The following is a 21,411-nucleotide window of genomic DNA, read 5'->3' as shown; positions in this document are numbered from 1 at the left end:
CAATAGTCCAGCAGAGTATAGGGGAGAGGGGGAGGCTGATAGGGACAGCTTTAGGAAGCGAATTCAGCAAAGTGTCCTTGTGTCTGAGTCTGGCCGGGGCAGCCCAGATAGAAATCCAGAGGCTGCAGTTCCTTTGTTGAAATGCTGGAGATGATTTTGTCACAGACCATTGGCCAGCAGACTCAGCATTTCCCTCCCAAGGGAAGGCACTGAAATTCATTCATTTGCTTGGAGTGATGCGTATTCACTTCTGTTCTTGTCAGTAATTTTGTCAAAAATAAAGAAATTGAGGTCCTTAATTCATCAACAGGTTCTTGTGGCTAATTTCCATTTCCATGCTCTGCCTGGCATTCGTCAGATGCATCCAGAGTGACTTAACACTGGGACAGCTGGGTGTCTCAGTGGTAAGAGAGCCAGGTCTGAAGACAGGAGGTCTTGGATTCAAATCTTGCCTCAGGTGACCCTGGGCAAGTCTCTTAAACCCCACTCCTAGCCCTTACTGCCCTTCTGTCTTAGAACCTGGTATTGATTGATTCTAAGGTAAAGGTTGGAAAAGAAAGAAAAGCCTGGAAAGAGAGGAAGGTTTCACTTGAGCCATTCTAGGGATCTGTCTGCTTTTTCTTTACTCTTTTGGGAGGATTTTTACTAAGGAAGTCACAAGGTCCTTAGAGTCAGATAGTTCTTCCTGGTAAGTGGCCGTAGTCCCCTATGCTGTGATTAAAGCCTTTGTACGGGAACCGTCCGTCAGGATCTCTCTCTGTATGTCTGCAGTCAGCTCGTAGGGATCGCCTCTCCCGTGCCTGCCCTCTCCTTTCCCATCTCTCAGTGACTACTCCAAAGGTCTGACTCTCCAAGCTGTCCAGCATCACGACGCCTTTCTTCCGCCCCACTAATGTTAGCTTCACAGAGGGGCACCTCGGACCAGTTCCTGGTGGCCCCTGTGGCAGGTGGAGCAAGAAGATGATTTCTTGATTAGGAATCAGATCCTGGGACAGTCAGCAGTTGCTGGTATCAACCAAGTGACTCCATTCCTTGCTGGCCACAGGCCCATGGGCCAGGCACTAGCCTTCCCTGGACCTTGGTTTGCCCCTCTGTAAGTTAGAAAAAACAATAACACAGTCTGGCAAGCATTTATATGGTGCTTTAAGCTTTGCAACCCATTTTTAAAGATCATATCATTTGAGCCTCAAAACAACCGTGGGAGGGAATGCTATTATTATCCTCATTTTACAGGTGAGGAAACAGAGGCAAACAGGTCAAGTGACTTGCTCAAGGTCACACAGCTTGCAGGCATTGGTGGCTGGTTTCAAATTCAGGTCTTCTATGTCATGTGCCATCTACTTGCTAAATCATAGGTCTTTGGTTTTTAAAAGCCTGTCTTCTGGGGTAGTTGGGAAGAAATCACTTAGAAAAGGGTTAATTATGATACTTAAAAGACATGCCTTTGCATCAAACTGAGGCAGCCAAGACATCCTTATGGTTTCAAGAATCAGAAAAGGGATGTTAGCCACTCACACACTGCCTGGTCAGCTTCAGGCTCCTGGGTAACATTTAGCTTTTTCCATATGATCTCAGAACCTCCTGCTGTCCAATGCAGTGATCCTGTGGCTCTTCTCTTTTTCAGGGAAGGTGTTTCCATGAACCAAGAGTCGCCACAGGTAGCCCCTTGCATCACAGAGCAGTTCATCGAATTGTTGTGTCAATACAGCCCACACCAGGTGATCGACACCTTGCAAGTCCTCGAGTCCTACCGACTGGAAGAGACCATTCAGGTAAAACCCTGACTCTGAGCTGGGCGGACAAGAGTGACTCTTCCTGGGTTATTCCAGGGTGTTCTCACAACTCCCTGGAGGTAAAATGAGCCATTGACAGGCTCTTGTAGCAGAGAAGTCCAAAGCTGGCTTCCCTAAGTCTAGCTAGCAGCCTGGGAGAGAACATCAGAAAACAGCATTAGCTGTTAGAGATGGGAATCGACCCACTAGCTTTACAAGGGAGTTACAGATCTTTAAACCATAAAACTACCTAGATTTGGGCGAGATACAGTCTTTGGGTCAGGATCAAAACCTTGGTTTTATCCTGGGCTGAAAGCAGGACACATTACCAACATTGAGGCGATGCCATTGTTCTTGTATTCTGCCCTATATTCTGGCCACTGACCTAGAAGCCAGATATCCTTCACTTCTGGGATCGCTGTGGGACTTCTGTGGGACTAGCTGTCCATAATCCTCCCCTCGCTTTAGGTCTTTTAAGTAGAGATAATCTCATGACAGGGTATGAAAAAGAGATCCCATGCTGTAGAAATAGGTTACTAAGTAGGGAGAAAAAGCTTCCCCTTTCCAGTCTATTAACTTTATTCTCATTTTTTTTTTTGGTGGTAACAGGAAATCCTCAGCATAAAAAATTAAAAATGTAACTCTTCCCTTTTTAGATTACCCAGAAGTATCAGCTTCTCGAAGTGTGTGCCTACCTCTTAGAAAAGAAAGGAGATGTCCATGGTGCTTTCTTAATAATGCTTCAGGTAAGCTGACATCCTGAGAGGACAAATCATATTATTTTTTTTTTAATTTTTATTTTTTTAGAAAAATTTTCCATGGTTACATGATTCATGTTCTTACTTTCCCCTTCACCCCCCTTCGCCCCTCCCCTCATAGCCGACACACATTTCCATGGTTTTAACATGTGTCATCAATCAAGACTTATTTATATATTATTGATAGTTGCATTGGTGTGGTCCTTTCGGGTCTACATCCCCAATCATGTCTGCATTAACCCATGTGTTCAAGCAGTTGTTTTTCTTCTGTGTTTCCACTCCTGCAGTTCTTCCTCTGAATGTGGGTAGCATCTTTTCCATAAATCCCTCAGAATTGTCCTGGGTCATTGCATTGCTGCTAGAACAGAAGTCCATTACATTCGATTTTACCACAGTGTATCTGTCTCTGTGTACAATGTTCTTCTGGTTCTTCTCCTTTCACTCTGCATCAATTCCTGGAGGTTGTTCCAGTTTACATGGAATTCCTCCAGTTTATTATTCCTTTGAGCACAATAGTATTCCATCACCAGCATATACCACAATTTGTTCAGCCATTCCCCAATTGAAGGGCATACCCTCATTTTCCAGTTTTTTGCCACCACAAAAAGCACAGCTATAAATATTTTTGTACAAGTCTTTTTATCTATGATCTCTTTGGGGTACAAACCCAGCAATGGTATAGCTGGATCAAAGGGAAGGCATTCTTTTAGCGCTCTTTGGGCATAGTTCCAAATTGCCATCCAGAATGGTTGGATCAGTTCACAACTCCACCAACAATGCATTAATGTCCCAATTTTGCCACATCCCCTCCAGCATTCATTACTCTCCCCTTCTATCATTTCAGCCAATCTGCTAGGTGTGAGGTAATACCTCAGAGTTGTTTTGATTTGCATTTCTCTAATTATTAGAGATTTAGAACACTTTCTCATGTGCTTATTGATACTTTTGATTTCTTTATCTGAAAATTGCCTATTCATGTCCCTTGACCATTTATCAATTGGGGAATGGCTTGATTTTTTTATACAATTGATTTAGCTCCTTGTATATTTGAGTAATTAGACCTCTGTCAGAATTTTTTGTTAGAAAGGTTTTTTCCCAATTTGTTGCTTCCCTTCTGATTTTAGTTGCATTGTTTTTATTTGTACAAAACCTTTTTAATTCAATATAATCAAAATTATTTATTTTACATTTTGTAATTTTCTCTAACTCTTGCTTGGTTTTAAAATCTTTCCTTTCCCAGAGATCTGACAAGTATACTATTCTGTGTTCACTTAATTTACTTATAGTTTCCTTCTTTATATTCAAGTCATTCACCCATTCTGAATTTGTCTTAGTGTAGGGTGTGAGACGTGGATCTAAATCTAATCTCTCCCATATTGTTTTCCAATTTTCCCAGCAGTTTTTGTCAAATAGTGGATTTTTGTCCCAAAAGTTGGGCTCTTTGGGTTTATCATACACTGTTTTGCTGATGTCATTTACCCCAAGTCTATTCCACTGATCCTCCCTTCTGTCTCTTAGCCAGTACCGTATTGTTTTGATGACTGCTGCTTTATAGTATAGCTTGATATCTGGTACTGCTAGGCCCCCTTCCTTCACATTTTTTTTTCATTATTTCCCTTGATATTCTTGATCTTTTTTTGTTCTTCCAAATGAACTTTGTTATAGTTTTTTCTAATTCAGTAAAAAAGTTTTTTGGTAGTTTGATAGGTATGGCACTAAATAGGTAAATTAATTTGAGTAGAATGATCATTTTTATTATTATACCTAGCTCATCCTACCCATGAGCAATCAATGTTTTTCCAATTGTTTAGATCTAGTTTTAATTGTTTGGAAAGTGTTTTGTAGTTGTTTTTGTATAATTCCTGTGTTTGTTTTGGTAGATAGATTCCTAAGTAAGAATTAAATATTTCCTTTCTCCAACCTCTTTACCGTTCCATTGTATTGGTCTTCTCTCCTATTCACCCCCTGCACTTCTTTATGAAATATAAATTTTGTCTGTTTTCCTCTTTCTCTTAATATTATCTCCTTTTTTTTAACTCTAGTTTTATATATATTTATATATATACATACATATATCTTGACATTTCATCCTATACAGTTTGTCCTTGTTCCCTCTAATTATACTTCTTCTATATTCCCTGTTGGTAATAACAATTTTTAAGAGTTACCAATATCTTCTTTTCTTGGGGGGCAGCTAGGTAGCTCAGTGGATTGAGAACCAGGCCTAGAGATGGGAGGTCCTAGGTTCAAATCTGGCCTCAGGCACTTTTCCCAGCTGTGTGACCCTGGGCAAGTCACTTGACCCCATTGCCTACCCTTAACACTCTTCTGCCTTGGAACCAATACACAGTATTGACTCTAAGATGGAAGGTGAGGGTTTAAAAAAAAAATCTTCTTTTCTCATAGGGATATAAGTCAATTGAGTTTATTGGGTCCCTTAAAAAAAGGTTTTTGGTTTTTGGTTTTTTGTTCCTTCCCCCCACTCTCTTAATTACCCTATGGTGATTCTCTTGAGTTCTGTGTTTGAGCAACAAACTCTCTGCTTAAGTCTTTGCTTTTTTTTTTTTTATCAATGCTTGGAAGTCTTCAATTTTGTTGAATGACCATACTTTCCCCTGCAAGAATATAGTCAGCTTTGCTGGATAGTTAATTCTTGGTTGTAGACCTAGCTCTCTTGCTTTCCAGAGTATTATATTCCATGCCTTCCTGTCCTTCAATGTAGATGCAGCCATATCCTGTGTTATCCTAACTATGGTTCCTTGGTATCTGAATGACTTCTTCTTAGCAGCCTGTAATATTTTTTCCTAGGTCTGGTCATATTTTATATTAAAATGCATTTTGCAGGCTGTAAAGATTCTCTGCCTCTGGCAGTCTTCCATTGGAATTTATTCTTATCCCACTGGGGACTCTGTGTGGGCCTACTTGGATTAGGAAGAAGGTGGATTCCAAGATCCCTTCTAGCCCTGGAATTATCAAGCTAAGCAGAGAGCCCCATGGGCAGCCTTCCCAGGCTTTTCAAGGATCCAGGGTCTTGTCACCTTGGCTCCTCCATACCAGTAGGGATTAGATGCCTTTCTGTGCCCTACTAGTGACTGACTGGACCTTCCTCTCCCTGTGACCATTCTGAACTGTGCCCGCCTCCCATTGACTGCCAGGCTGACCCTAGACCCACAAAGGCTGACAGTGGTCACAGGGAGAATACTGTACTTTGGGTCTTCTTATAGCCTACTCTGTATCATCCTTCAGATGCCAAAATGATGGGCAACACTCAGATATTCATTTGAGTGTTCGTATGTTTGAGTAAATTCATACTCTTCTGCCCCCACACACTTGACTCTTAGCCAAGGTCATGGCTGTGGCTAGAGGCTTCATGGGTGACAATACACGAGCACTGTCTCCAGACCATGACCGGTATGTCTGTACAAATTTGTCTTGTGTACAAGAAATCTTCTCTTCTTATTTCTCAAGAATAAAAATTACACAGAGAAATCACCTCCATCATGTCACAGGGGAGGTACCTTAACCTCAGTACGATACTGAACCAGATCACTTAGGAAATTAGAAGGAAATGTTAGGAATTTACTATTAAATGAGACTAGCACTCATTTAATGCATATTTGTAGCAAACCTTTGCTGGTGCTAATGGGGACACAAAGATGAAGAAGGCACACTCCCTTCCCTCATACCCCCAAATCAAGGAGCATTCTTTAAATGTTTGCTGTGGGCCAGCCAATGAAGCAAGATTCACCCTTCTTTCCCCTCGTCTCATTCTCTACATTCTTCCTCCTGTAGGTTCTCTTCCTGAAAAAAGAGAATGACTTTTCCCTTCCTTCTTAGCCTTCGACATCATCAGGGTACATCACCTAAATTTTCCTGTCTTCATCTTCCTCTCCCCACTTTGATGCACCCTCCCACATTGTAATTTAGTCCCGTTAAAAAATGCAGTGATTCACCCCCGGGCAGGGTGTTACAAGATTTAGCGTGTGGTGCTTCAGGCCCAGCAATGTTTCTCCACCGTCACTTCTCTTTGATTTCTGTTTTTCATGGTCTCTCTGTTGTCATTTGTTATTATCTATGAATGCTATGCTTGTTTACCCTTCTCCTATTTCTTCTTTATGGCATGTTTGAAAAGCAAATAATCTCTTGAAATACAATTTTCTTTCCAGAAATGTTTTCAATGCCTCTTTTATTGAATTCTGTTTTCATTTATGATGAGGTTCAGATTTGAGGGAAGGTCACCTTGGAATGCATCTTGAGTTCCTTTGCTCTTTGGAACATTATTCCATTCCCTCTTACAGTGTCTGGTGGGTGCAGAGTAGTCTTGCGTTATTCACGTTTTCTTTCCTTTATATTTGAAGGTCTTTCTCCTGGTCACTTTGGAATTTCTTATTTGTCAATGGAATTGTTACATTTAACCACTAAGTGGCTTGGCATTTTTTTTTTTGAGAGACAATGTGTGGATTCTTTTGATCAGCATTTTTGTCTTCTGTGTTCCAAAGTCTGGGGCAGTTTTCTTGTATTGTTTGTTATGGTGTTTTTTGACTTGTCTTGTTCTTCTGGGGGACCTATAACCCTTAAGCAGCCTCTATGCATCTTGTCCTCAAGACCAATGCATTTTGCTTAAATGGAAACCATGCATTCTTCTAACATTGTTTTTCACCTCTCTTCTTCCAGATTCTCCTTCACATCCATTTTATTGTAGTCCCAATCAGATTTTCTTGTTTTTATTTCTTGGATTTGCCACCTTAGAGTCAAGTTTTTCCTCTTCTGCTAATTATTTCTGCTGTACTGGCCATAAATTCTGCTTTCACCATTTTGATTTCTCTTTTAAACCCGTCAGGAATACCTTCCTCAGGTTCCATGCTTCCTAGAGAGTCCTCAGGGTCCTAGGTCTTATTGAGTGTTTATTCATTTCCCTTCATCTTGAAATATTTATTCATAGACGCCTTAACTCTTTGCCTTGATCTGGAGGCCATGTTCCCTTTTGCTGTTAGTATCTTCCCTGTTAGTTTAGCTGTTTATGCTCGAGGTCTTTAATTGAGTTTTCTTCCTCCTGAGATTTTTTTGTAATTTCAGTCTTTTTACCTTATCATGGCCTCCCCCCCCCCCCCCCGATCCATCACTTTCTGATAACTTCTTTATTTTTTTTAGATTTTGATTTTGATTTTGAATATTTTCCCATAGTTACATGTTTCATGTTCTTTCCCTCTCCCCAAACCCCCCTTAATTGATGCACAATTCCACTGGGTTTTACATGTATCATTGATTAAGACCTAATTCCATATTAGTTGGACTAGAGTTATTGTTTAGTGTTTACATCCCCAATAATATCCCCATCAGCCCATATGTTCAAGCAGTTGTTTTTCCTGTGTTTCTCCTCCCACAGTTCTTCCCCTGAATGTGGCTCGTTTTCTTTCTCATAAGTCCCTCACAAGTTCTTCTTTAGAGACTAGGCGGTACAATAAATAAAACAGTGGGCCCGGAGCCAGGAAGATCTGAGTTTGAATCTTGCCTTAGGCATTAAGTGTGACCCTGGGTAAGTCATTTAGCCACTACCTGCCTCAGTTTTCTTCTCTGTAAAATGGGGATAATAATATCCTTCCTCCCAGGATTGTCTTGAGGATTAAGTGAGATAGTATTTGTAAAGTGCTTAGCACAGCGCCTGGCACACTTGTCATTGTTGAGTCATTTCAATCATGTCTGACTCCTTATGACCCCTTCTGGGATTTTCATGGCAAAGATACTACAGTTTGTCATTTCTTTCTCCTGTTTATTTTACAAATGAGGAAACGGAGGCAAACAGCATTAAGTGACTTGCCCAGGGTCACACAGTTAGTAAGTGTCTGAACCTGGATTTGAACTCGGGTCTTCCTGACTTTAGGCCGAGGCTTTATTGCTGTTCCCTCTTGCTTCCCTCCTGGTGCTCTTCCCTGGGCAGTAGGTCTCTACCTTCTCCCAGGCTGGCTCGTTTCACAGTTTAGCCTCAGTTTCTGGGACAAGAGACATCTGGGGGATAGAACTAGCCGCAGACAGCCATGGGGCTCCTTCCCTCGAGCAGGCGTGTGCCCTGCCCCCCCTCTGCTCTGCCGCGGCCTGAAAGCTTTCCTGTGATTGGGGGGTCTTGGGAGGAAGCCGGCTCTGACAGCCCCCTGCTTGGCGGGGTTGGGTGTGAAGGAAGGGCCCCAGGTCAGGGGTCAGGGGTCAGGGGTCAGCCTTCTCTACTCTTAGTGCAGCCACTTTTCTCCTTGCTTTGCGGGCTCTGCTTTATTGCAGTTCCTCTTTTGGTGGTTTGGGAGGGTCCAGGCCATCTTGTGAGTCCTGGGACCTGGAAGTCTTGGTCTCATCAACGTCCATGGCTTTATGGGGCCCATCACATTCAGTGTCCGTTTGAGCCCCCAGGTTTGGGGTGCGCCCCTCAGGCCTCAGCTTCCTCATCTTGGGCTATTGTGAATCCGAGTGTAGCCCTTTTCATTATTCCTGGGGAACTTTTCTTGGGCAGATTTCCCCCAAGCTGCTGTCTGACAAGATCTTCTGGCATCTTGACTTGTTCTCCCAGCTGTGACACTAAAAACTTGGCAGCTGTGCCCAACGTGCCCGCCATGCCCTTCTCTGAGTCACTGATGAAAACCTTAATGAACAGAAGCGCCCCCGGCCTGGTGGGTCAGAGACTTTCTTCCATCACTCTCGGGGCAGCCATTCAGCCAAGCCTGAGCCCTGTCACGGCACTGCCATTAAGCCCACATCTGACTGCCTTTTCCACCAGAGCAGCATGAGAGACTTTGTCTGAGGCCTTCCTGCAGGCAAAGTAAATCCCACCTGCATCATGCCCCATCCTGGCGTTCAGCAGCTGTGCTGGTGCTTTGGGATCCCCACTAGCCCTCCCTTTAATAGGTGTTCCAGAGGCTCCCCATCGAACAGGCCTACTTGCTGACACCCTCTGCTTGGCAGCCTGCATTCCCTTCCTTTTCCAGAATGCTACACAGGTCACCATTTTCCCTCCTCTCTAAGAGTCATCTTCATTCTTCTGTGCTCTGCCTTTTTAGAGAGAGAGAGAGAGAAGGAGGGAGGGAGTGGGGTAGGGGAGAGAGAGAAGAAGAAGGAGGAGGAGGAGGAGGAGAGGGAGGGAGGGAGAGAGAGTTTCCTATTATAAAGATTTTTTTTTTTTTTTACCAATTACACATAATAACAAACTTTCACATAAATTTTCCCAAGTTATATGACCCAAATTGTCTCTCTTCCTTTCTTCCCACTCCCCAGGCTGGCAAGCAATTTGATCTGAATCATACATGTATTATCATGCAAAACATATTTCTATAGTGATCATTTTTGTAAGAGAACAATCCTACAAGACCAAAACTTCAAAACAGAAATTCAAATAAACTTCATTGAAAAAGCACCTGCTTTGACCTGCATTCCAAACCCAACTGTTCTTTCTTTCTGTGGAGGTGGGGGCCCCCTTTGCCGTAGGTCCCTCAGAATTGTCCTGGATTGCTGGATTGTCTTTCACAGTGGATCATTCCTGTCCTACCAAGTCTAGGATACCTCCGAGTAGTCTTGCAAAACAACCCACAAATATGGGGTTCCTGGCCCTTGTGCCCTCACGGTTCATCGGTTCTTTCTCTGGGGGTAGATGGCATCTTTCATCATGAGTCCTTTGGAATTGTCTTTTTTTTTTAACCCTTGCCTTATGTCTTAGGATCAATACTGTGTATTGATTGGTTCCAAGGCAAAAGAGCAGTAAGGGCTAGGCAATAGGGGTTAAGTGACTTACCCAGGGTCATGCAGGAAGTATGTAAGGCCAGATTTGAACCCAGGAGCTCCTATCTCTGAGCCTGGCTCTCTATATGCCAAGCCACCAAGCTTCCTCCCAGAATTCCCTTATATCCTTATACCGATCAGACTACTAAACCTTCCACATTGCTCATCATACAATATGGCTGTTACTGTGTACAATGATCACTCAGCATCAGTTCACGTAGATCTTCCCAGGTTTTCCTGAACCCATCCTGCTCACCATGTTGGATAACACAGTAGGATTCCATTACAATCATATACAGCAACTCACTGGCTCCTTTTTAAAGGGCTGGACCATGCTTGGTTTTTTGGTTTGTTTTAAAATAATCCTCCCCTGCCATCTTAGAATCAATACCATGTATTGGTTCCAAGGCAGAAGAGCCGCAGGGGCTAGGCAATGGGGGTTAAGTGACTTGCCCAGGGTCACCCAACTCACACTTGGGTTTTACAAAGATACAGAGAAGATAGAAACAGAGGCAGGCAGCCAAGGATGCACAGCAGAGTTTGCTGACCTGTTTCTTCTTCCTCCTCAGTCTCTTTAAACAGCTCTTTTTCCTCCTCCTCACGGTTGTTTCTCTTTGTACCTTCAGAATTTCCTTCTTGAGGGTCTTACCTCTCTCTCTCCTAAATCAAAATTTAGATTAGAATATCCTACTTGAACCTTTTGAAATACGGTCTCCCCAAATCTATCCGTCAGATAAAGAGGTGGTGTTGAGTGCCTGTAGTCAGAAGGATTGGGGTTCAAATCCCATCTCTGATACTGTGGTATAGTCACTTGGCAACTCTGAGCCTCAGATAAGCTTTCTGTATTATCTACCATTAAATCACCGCCAAGCTATAATGAGGAAGCTTTCACACTGATGAAGTCCTTGATGCTCTGTGTCACACGGGACCTGGCCATCTTTTCCTTCTCTGCCATAAATCTGGTGATGGCACAGTCACTTTCCCCCAAGGTTCCCATCCTTTCTACCCAGGCAGCCAGCTCTTCCATGCTAGGGAGATTCAGATCCAGACGAGGAGGCCCCACTCTGGTGCTTCCACCTTTTGAAGGATGAAATGCTCATTAAGGCAAGTCACCGGGGTGGCAGTCGAGCTACCTTTGGCTGGAAGAGAACGCAAGCAGATGTCTGGCTAATGAGCCTCTGCATCACTGCCGAATCATTTACCCACGCCAGGCTCGTGATCTGTTTCCCAAAGCCAGGCTCTTGCTTTGTTCCGTGCCCATGATCTGGGGATGGCCACTCAGTACAGCACCCCCTCTGAGCATGTTCCACTCTGCTTCAGCCCTTTGCTTCTTCAGGACACTCCCGCCCCCTCCCCAGTGTAGAGCCCTGCTCTGGCCCATCTTCCTCCTTTTGAAGAAGAGGCACCCTTCCAGGAGCTACACACCAGGCATAGGCCTCATCCCACTAAGTCCAGAATGCCCCTGAGTACATTTGTCAAACAGCCTGCAAATCGGGGCTTCCTGGCCCTTGTGTACTCCATCTCTGGTCAGAAGCCCTTCATCCCTCTATTTTAAGCCACGTCCCAGAAATCCCAGCCCCATCTTTTCAAGGCCACTTACTTCTCCAGAGGACCTTCCTTTTCTCAAGCCCTGGCCTTCTTTCTGCTGTCAGCAATGATGAAAATATCACTGTGCCCCAGAGGTCATTGGTTTCATCTGGAGCAGCGCTTTCTGGATTCCTCTGGGCCGTATTTTCTTTGCTGACATGAATTAGCAGCCATCAGACTTGGCAGGTCTCTTCTGGCTGCATGCCCTGGGAGAGTAGTGGACCTCCCTCGTTATCAGGTCAGCAAATACCTATTTCAGTGCCTCTTAGAACAGAGGCTCCAGCTTCCACTTCCCCTTCCTCTGACCTTTCTCACTTAGTGGACCTTGTGGTTTTCTGCCATCATTTTTTAAAAATATATATTATTTATTTATAACATTCGGGGTTTTTTTTGTTGTTTGTTTTTGTATTTTGAGTTCTGAATTCTTTCTCCGTGCTCCATCAAGGGAGCTGATTTCAGAAAAACCTGGGAAAACTTTAATGACTGATGTGAAGTGAAGTGCGCAGAACCAGGCCATTCTACATGGTAACTGCAATATTGTAGTAACAATCAATGGCGACTGACATGGCTACTCTGATCAGACCAGTGATCCAAGGCAGTTCCAAAGGACTCAGGATGAACAGTGCTCTCCACCTCCAGAAAAGAACTGAAGGACTCTGAGAACACATCAAAGCCTTTTTTAAACTTACTTTTTTGCAACATGGCTAATGTGGAAATAATGTTTTGCATGACTTCATGTTTCACTTTGCTTGCCTTCTCAGTAGGTGGGGATGGGGGTGACGGGAGGGAGAGAATTTGGAATTCAAAATAAAAAAGGTTTTTAAATCCTTCACTTCTATATTAGTATCAGTTCTAAGAAAGAAGCATGACAAGGGCTAGGCAATTGGAGTTAATGACTTGCCCAAGGTCATGCAGATCAGAAATATCTGAGCCCAGATTTGAACCCAGACCCTCAATTTTTTTTAAATTTCTTTTCAAAAAAGAAGTGGCATGTTTGAGAGACAAGAAATGTGAAATATTTCCTCTATCCCCTAGAGACTACAAAGCAAGCTCCAGGAGTTTACAAAGGAAAGCGAAGGTAAGTTCTTGATCTTTCCTCATTCTCTGCACATCCTGGAAGCTTAGCTGCCAGTCTGGTCTCAGATTCTGCCAGCCACCTACCCACATGCCCTCTGTGTCTCCACCCCCACCCCCCAGGCACCTTGGGAATCTTGGATGATTCCACTCTTGGCCCTCTCTGATCTTTGACATATCAGGTAATGTTTCCTAAGGACGGGCACCATATTGTTTCCTGGAGCACAGGAGACACTTACGAAGGCAGTCTAGCCCTGCTGTCCCCCTGAGATCACATCTGCCACATGGATGAACATCTTTTTAGTAATTGGGGCACAAGCTTTGCAAAGAGCAAACCTGGTAGATTTGAGGGAAATCCTGCAAGAGCTATTTCCCCAGTCAGTCACCCCCAAGAGTCCTGAGATAACTTTTTTTTTAAACCCTTACTTTCTGTCTTAGAATCAGTACTATGTATTGGTTCTAAAGCAAAAGAGTGGTAAGGGCTCAGCAATGGGGGTTAAGTGACTTGCCCAGCTAAGAAGTGTCTAAAGCCAGATTTGATCCCAGGGCCTCCCTTCTTCTAGGCTTGGTTCTGCAACCACTGAGCCACAGAGCCACCCCCTAAAGCCATGCATTTTGAGAAGTCCAGCCATGAGCCAGTTGTCCCATAAACATCATATGTTTGCAACCTCCTCCCGAGTTCATGGTGGGAGAATGGACAGGCAGAATCTGCAGTGGCCCCAGAGGAAGATGTAGATTGCATTGTTCTCTGCTGGCCTCTTACATCAGGGCACGCTGGCATCCCCCCCACCCCACCCCCCAGGACCCACCAGGGAGCTTGTGGTGGGGAAAGGTCTGTGGTGGCTTCATTCGATTCGCCATTCTCAGGCTGTTTTCTTAGAAGAGCAGAGTTGTCTTCCCTGGACACAGTAGAGTCGGGCCCCAGAAGCCTGGCCAAGGCCATGGGGGAAGCCTGCGACCAAAGGCCTGTTTGCTGATGGATTATCCAGCCCTAGATAATGAGGGCCTGCTGTCTCCAAGCTGGAGACCCAAGCAGTGGCTTTCCTTCTCCTAAGTGACATGGTTGATTTTACCTGGAATACCATTGAGCTGCTTTCTTTTATTTGGAAATTCCGTATTATTCCATGGAATTTCCTGTGATTCACGTGGGCATCGTGACTGGGGTCCCTGCAAAGAATACGAATGGCATTTCTTCTAGTGGTGTAGAATGGAGAAGGGTGATCTTCCCTGGAGATGTTCAGCCTTTTTTTTTTTTCAATTTAGATGCAAAAGAAGACCCCTCATTAAAGGATGTTGAAGTGATCTTAGTGGAGACAATCGCCCTCTGCCAGAGGAATTCACATAGTTTAAACCAGCAACAGCGAGAGGTAAGAGGGTCTCCAAGGCTGGAGCCGGCTTTTCGGGCTGGGGAAAAGGAATTAATTCTTTGTACATTGCCCTCTCAGCCACCTGAGTCTAATTAAATTGGATTTTAATCACTGTTGAGTGCTCCCAGAGGAACGGATTCCTGACATTATTAGCAGGAGTGCTTGGCCTCTCTGTTCACACCGAAGGCTTCACAGCCCTCCAGTCGTTCGTGCTGACTTGGAAAAGCAGGCCCAGTTGGCCCGGCCTGAATTTCTCATAATTTCCTATATGGGGAGCATGGAAGCAAGGCCCTCCAAAGGAGCCCCTAGGCATTGGGGGGAAGCGGAGGTCAAGGGGGGCTGCAGCCAGTAACTGCCTCCCAGGACCAAGTGGGGATGAATAAGGCACTGCTCAGAGCAGGGATGGCCAAAGGGCAGCTTGTCAGGGGCCCAGGAGGTGTTTGTCTTCTCTCTCCTGCCAGATGCTCTGGCTGCCCATGATGGGCCAGACCAGGGGGCAGCAGATGACAGCTCCAGTGCCAAATATGGCCCACCTTCACTGATTAAATAAAATCTGAAGGGGAACAGTGAGATAGCACAGTGGATAGAGCACCAGGCCCAGAAACAGGGGGGCTTGGGTTCAGATCTGGCCTCAGACACTTCCTAGCTGGACGACCCTGAGTGAGTCACTTAACCCCCACTGCCTAGCTCTTACTCCTCTTCTGTCCCAGAACCAATACACAGAATTGACCCCAAGACTGAAGGTAACTATTTAAAAAAACAAACGTGAAGGGTTCTCATATGGAACCATACAAAAAGAAGGGGGACTGCATGTGACAGGGCAAGGACTAAATGTGGCAAGCTGCAAATTTAGAAGAGAAAATGGGCAAAATGTAGTGCAGAAAGGTGCATATCAACCCTGAAATGTCTTACTGCAGAGTTTCTGACAGTTGAAAAAGGGTTTAGAATCCTGAGGTTAGTCAGTTGACCTGGAGGACTCGATGAAAGTAGAAGGGTCAACTGAGCTCTGTTCTTTAGACTGAAAACCTGGCCTGTATTCTGCAGCTTTTCTCTTAAAATCTGTTAGCTTAACTATTTCCTTTAGATCTCCACCCTTATTTCCAATCATCATTTTCCCTTCCTAAATTTCTTGGGGTTTTGAAAGGAGGGTGGATCTTGGAGTTTTAGCTTTCAAACTTGGTAAACATAGTTTCCCTGTAGTCAGATAAGGCTTACCCTTGTTACAAATTATCTCTTGAATCATTGTATCCAACTTTCCTAGTCCTATAGGCTACAAAACCCTTTGGGGGTGAGTTAGGCAGGTCCTATCTCAGTCTCACACTCCTGTCTCCCTCCTCCACCTGAAGCTTTCCCTAGGCAGCTGTTAGAGTTACCTTGTACCCCTCCATCCCTTCTAATCATCCTTAAAATCAATAAACCCAGTTTGTCAAGTAATCAAACCTTTGGCTAGTTCATTAGTTGATTGATAAGAGAGAGGGAGAAGGGGAAAAAGGAATAACATTGTTCCTGGGTCGTGAAGGGAGTTGGAGGTGTCCATTTTGGAGGAAGTGCAATCTCAATACTTCCTCTGAGCTATTCCTTTGTGAACCTGAGAAACTGACTAGAAGCCCTCTAGTCAGTTTCAAGCCATTCTTGGCTGGCCCCAACCTTGGTCTGTAGAGGTGCCCTTCCTGCCTGGAGGGCTCAGTCTGTTTCCCTTCAGTGTCTGTCTCGAACCTGTGTTCCAGTCTGTGTCTCTCAGGCTGTAGCTGTCTGCCCTTACAACTCTTTATACCTCTGTGTTTATATTCCCTAAACTCAGTATTCCCTTACTTCTCCTACCTCCTCAATCTACCACCTTCACCACTGTATCTTTGTTATCTATTTACTGCCTTAGGGATCCACAAACCCCTATCCACAGTGCCTTATCCCTATTCATATTACCTTTAGTCCTTTACCTGCCTTATCCCTATTGCAACCTTACCTTGCCTTAATCTCCCTATTACCTCTAGCCTGTTCCCATATTACAACCACCTTATTACCCCACTAGCTTAATCCCCTTATTACATCCCTGCCTTAAATTCCCTTATTACAGAGGGCATTGGCACCCTAAGCCTGGCATCATGTTGGCTTCCATCCTAGCCTCCTGCCAGTGAGGAGGAAGAGGAGGATCATAGGCAGCATTTATCTTGTTCGTCAGGGTTGGCAAAGGGCTTTCTAATGATTATTTCATTTGGCCCTCCTTACAACCCTGTGAGGAAGAAGCCGCGTCTCCTCATTTTACAACTGAGGAAACTGAGAGTCAGGTTAAGTGACTTGCCACAAGTCATACAGCTGCTGTCTGCAGCTAGATTTGAACTTGGGTCTTTTCCATTCATGCTCCAGCCCTCCTTTCCTTTTCCTCTTGCTCCTACCAACTGCCTAGAGGCCAAAGAAAAGGAGAGGCTCTGAGACAGACCTCCTTCCCTCAGAATTACCCCTTGGGTAGGGTGGGGGTACACCTCTCAGTGTGAAGTTGTGATTTTTCCAAAATGGACCAAAGCTCTTTGAAGTGGGGCCTAAGGCCTGAGGTGTCTCTGGGTGCCAAGGGACCAAAAGCTGTCTTCTTTTTCCCTTCTCTGATGTTAGATTTAGGTGTGCAACTAGACCTCAAATAAGACCAACATTTGCCCAGTGATACCGAAAGTCTGGCCTGTCAAGATACCTGTCCTGTGTCATCCCTGGCCTCCCAGTCTTCACAGATAATAGCTGGCATTTATGTAGCACTTAAGGTTTGCAGAGTACTATGTGAATGTCTCATTTGATCCTCACAGTGATTCTGCAAGGCAGATGCTTTAATTTTCCCCATTTTACAAAGAAACTGAGGCAGACAGAGGTTAAGTGACTTGCCAGGATCATAGAGCTAGTAAAGGTCTGAAGCAGAATTTGAACTCAGTCCCTCTTGACTACTACCTTGTCCACTGAGCCACTAATTGTCTCTAAAGATCCAGAAAGCTTGGCAACAACGCCCCGTCCGTCATAATTAATCAGGAAACAAGTATAGTAACGAGGCCACAATGAAAACCTCAGATCCTCACCCTGTTTCTTCATTTCAACACAATTTAGGGGTTAAAAGGCTTGAAAATAAATGAATGTTCTTGGCCCAGGCCAAATCCTGGTTCATGAGGGGCTGTTTGGAAAGGTGGCTTGATTGAGCCCCAGAGAGCACACTGGGCCAGGGATGCCAGGAAGCAGCAGCTTAGTGAGAGCCCATCATCTCCCAAACCCAGAAGGCCTCTCTCCCTCCCTCCCTCTGTCCCTTGAAGAGAAGGCTTGAAGCCATCCATACCCTCCATTATCATCTCTTCCCCTTTGGCCCATTCCCTCCTCATTCATCATGTCCTTTAAACCAGGGGAATAAACGCCACCAAAAGTACCTTATTTCATCTTTGTGTTCTCTCTGAAAGATGTAATCGTGAAGCTGCTAACGTTGGCTCAACATGCCTCTGGGGAGGAGGCAGGAAACCCGGCCTGGTGATCTGTCATTGAGCCGAGGAGCCTTTCCAGGCCGAGCTATCGCTTGTTAACACAAGAGCGATGGCCCCCTTTGTAAAAATCCAAATGGGTTTTTTAAACTCCTCTGAAGATGCACAACTTGAAGCCCCAGGAAAGGCCCATCACTTTGTCTTCCTCCTGTAATGACAAGAAGAAGGATGGATGTGGGAGGGGGATGAGGGTCTCACAGACTATCTATCTCATCCTCTTCCCAAATTCTTCCCTCCTTTCTCCCTGCTGGAAGGGAACAAGACTGTCTCCCTAGGAGAGGCTGTGTCTCAAACTGGGGAATAAAAAGATCCTGCCACACATCAGGAATGAAGTTTAAACCTGGGGGAGAAAACTTTCTGTATATGTTGCCCTTCTACATCTGTCCATCATCTCCATTAGACATCCCCATCATATCTCTGAAGGGGGCAGAGGCAGGAACTGTTAAACCCAGACTTCCTGCCCAGTGACTGGGAGCTGTCCAGGTGGCACAAATCAGTGCAGAAGCTGGGCACAAACCCCTTGTCTTGGGGTATCCAGGCAGCTGCCTTCCTTTTTTAAATTGTCCTCCTGGTTTCTTGATCTGAGGCACGAATAAAGGCCTCCTTTGGCCTTTAGTTCATGTTCTTATTCTTTATTCTATTTTAACCTTTATCTTCTGTCTTGGAGTCAATACTGAGTTTTGGTTCCAAGGCAGAAGAGAGGTATGGGTTAGGTAGTTGGGGGTTAAGTGACTTGCCCAGGGTCACCCAGTTAGGCAGTGTCTGAGGCCAGATTTGGACTCAGATCTTCTCATCTACAGGCCTAGTTCTCTATCCACTGAGCCACCTCGCTGCCCCTTTGTAATACTTAAAATTACGAGGCTGGTTATAGCTTAATAACTGTATTCAATCCAAAGCAGTAGTAGTAGTAATAAAGAGAGGAAAACGTAGGAGAGAGGGAGAGAGGTACTTAACCTTTCTAATCTGCAGGCACCATTAGGGACCTCCAGCTATACTCCATGAAGGGTCCCCTCTGCTCCTCCATGCGCATGCCAAAAGACCCAGATTTGCTCCTGGTCTGAACTTATAAACTTGTTTCTCCACCCACTAACTCACATGTCACATCTCAGGAACCAATCATAGTTTCTTAATTTGCCTGGGCCACCCAGGGGGCAGTGGCTGTGGAATCCTTGTTTCCTGTCTCCTTAGTTTGTTGGTTCTTTAACTTCCTTTTCCTGAGGCTCGTCTATACCTGAATCTACTCAGTAATATTTGACCTCCTGGTCACTGAGGGATGACATCAAACAAAGCAACACTGAAGAGAGAGAAATTCACTTCCATCACCTTGTTCTTGTTCTGCTAGGAAGAGTGTGATATGGCAGAAGGGGTGATTATCCATGTAATTATAAAAGGAATACCTTTGATTTTTAAAAGTTAGCTAAAAAATCCACATTTCGTCATCCTCCCAGACGTTTCCTGGCCTTTCATGGCATTTAGTGTTTTCTTTTTTGGGGTCTCAGCTTCACGTACTCCAGACTTTCAGCATGCAGGATTTGTTTGTAGGCTCGTTGTTTGTAGTACAGAGAGGGGGGACATTGCAGTTTTGCAGGCTTTGGCTGAGTTCTTATGTCAGTTAGGAGTTTAGAATCTTGGGGAAAAGTTTCAGTTGGACCTGGGAACTCGTGGAGGGAACCAGGGTCCAGCTGAGCTCCTTCTTCTCCTTCTTGAGATTGAAAACCTAGCCTAGCTTTGGAGTGTTTTTTGAGATTTGTTAATTTAGGTAAAACCTTTGAATCTTCATACCGTACCTCATTTCCTACCTTAATTTCCCTTATCTAAATGTCTGATAGGAGTGAATAAGGAGAGTGAATCAGAGAGCTAGTTCAAATCTGTGAGAGTTTAGCCTTACCCTTGCAGTAATTTATCTAGAGAGGTTTTGTAGCCATCATCCTAATCCCTTTTGATTTCAAAATCACCTTGAGAGCTGAGTAAAGGCAGAACCTTTCTCAGACTCCATTCCTGCTTCCCTTCCCCCACCTGAGGTTTCTCTAAGCAGCTGTTAGGGCTTCCTTAATCCTTTTACCCTGACAATCTAACCAGAGAAGACAATAAACCCCTTTTGTGTTTAAAACAGACCTTTTAGTTACTTTGTTAGTTAATTAGTAAGAAAGGGAAGAAGAGGAATAGAATCAACATACTCTGGGTTTGAGGGAAGGGGGGGGGGTATCCATCTTGAAGGAAGTGTAACTTCAAAACAAGTCCCTTCCTCTGAAATTAACTAAAGCCTGTAGTTCATTTCAATCAGTCTATTTCCCTTCAGTGTGTCTTTAGTCTAAGTCCTAGTCTGTATGCCCTGCTGCTATTTGCCTGTTAGATTAGTTCATCCTCTCCCTGGCAATCCTTGTTACCTCAGTGTTTACTCCCTGAACTCAGACATTCCCTTGTTTCTCCAACCTCCTAAGCTGCCATCCTTCATCTTTGAACCTTCCTCATCCACTATATTGCCTTAACTTCCCTACTACCTAGTCTGTTCACTTGATTACCTCCAGCCTTGGCTCCCTTGTCTTGTTTTATTCCCTGATCCTACCAGTTATTACCCCTAGCTTCTGCCTCATATTATATCCTGCATCTCCCTATTACATTCTACCTAATCCCATATTACCTCCCCAACAAGTCCCTTATAACACCCCTTCAAATCCCCTATAACATATTCCACCCTGTTTGGTGCTTTATGTGGGTTCAAGTTTGTTTCAAAAGCAAGAACTGTTGTCATTAGAAAACATGCTTTCTGTTTTAATCCCAGCATTCTGCCTGCCCTCTCTGAGCCTCCTCCTCTTATGGTGGAGAGTTGGAGAGATGAATTCTAAATCTTCTGTAGTCTGTGGCTCTTATAGGCCATGAGCATGCAGGCATTCAGGATCTAGGCTTGTCTGAAGAGAGCGCTACCAGCATGGCAGCGTGGCATTGGGAGCTCTCCTGGAGGAGGGGGGAGGCCGGGCCCTCGGGGGCCCCTTCCGGAGCCCAAGGCTCATCAGTTTGCGGTGACATTGCAGGCCCTCTGGTTCCCGCTGTTGGAGGCGATGATGGCCCCGCAGAAGCTGTCCGGTTCATCGGCTCCACACCGACATGCAGAATGTAAGCCATGGGGATTGCAGTGCCTGGGGCCCCCCATTCACGGGCCCTCCGTTCCCGGGAAGTCATCCCTGAGCATGTTGGGCCTCTCCCGTCCTCCCTCCCTCTGCTGGGTAACGCAGGACCTTCGCTCCCAATGTCACTGCCCAGACGTTGCTGTCTCCTGAGCGAAACTCCAGCCAGCTGTGTAGCCGGGCCGGCCTTCCCAGGCCCCTCTCTAATCCCAGCCCTCCCTCTTGCAGCTCTCAAGTCTCTGACCATGCAAGTGCTGAACAGCATGGCGGCCTTCATCGCCCTCCCGTCCATCCTGCAGCGAATCCTACAGGTGAGTATTTGAGGTGGTGGGGGAAGCCGGGGAGGGGCCCTGGGGGCCCCCTCGCCAAGGCTGGTGTCCCTCTGAGCGGCCCCCTGGCCTTCAGCACTCATGGTTGTCTTTGCTTGCATTCTGACCCCAGTACGCAGGCAACCCCCCCCCCCCCCG

The 21,411-nt window shown here is 45.1% G+C and overlaps 1 protein-coding gene across 1 annotated transcript in view; it reads left to right on the top strand.

Moving 5' to 3' along the window:
- Positions 1-21,411, top strand: part of VPS8 (VPS8 subunit of CORVET complex) — a 118,138-nt gene that overhangs the window by 52,497 nt on the left and 44,230 nt on the right. Inside the window, exons 16-21 of the mRNA XM_044673221.1 lie at positions 1,625-1,772; positions 2,429-2,518; positions 12,911-12,953; positions 14,213-14,316; positions 20,852-20,933; positions 21,173-21,255. Coding sequence (XP_044529156.1) covers positions 1,625-1,772; positions 2,429-2,518; positions 12,911-12,953; positions 14,213-14,316; positions 20,852-20,933; positions 21,173-21,255 — 550 coding nt within the window. The remainder of the gene's footprint in view (positions 1-1,624; positions 1,773-2,428; positions 2,519-12,910; positions 12,954-14,212; positions 14,317-20,851; positions 20,934-21,172; positions 21,256-21,411) is intronic.

This window comes from Gracilinanus agilis, chromosome 4, assembly GCF_016433145.1.
Source record: "Gracilinanus agilis isolate LMUSP501 chromosome 4, AgileGrace, whole genome shotgun sequence".
In the NCBI taxonomy this organism is placed as follows: Eukaryota; Metazoa; Chordata; class Mammalia; order Didelphimorphia; family Didelphidae; genus Gracilinanus; species Gracilinanus agilis.
This window is presented reverse-complemented; position numbering and strand designations above follow the sequence as displayed.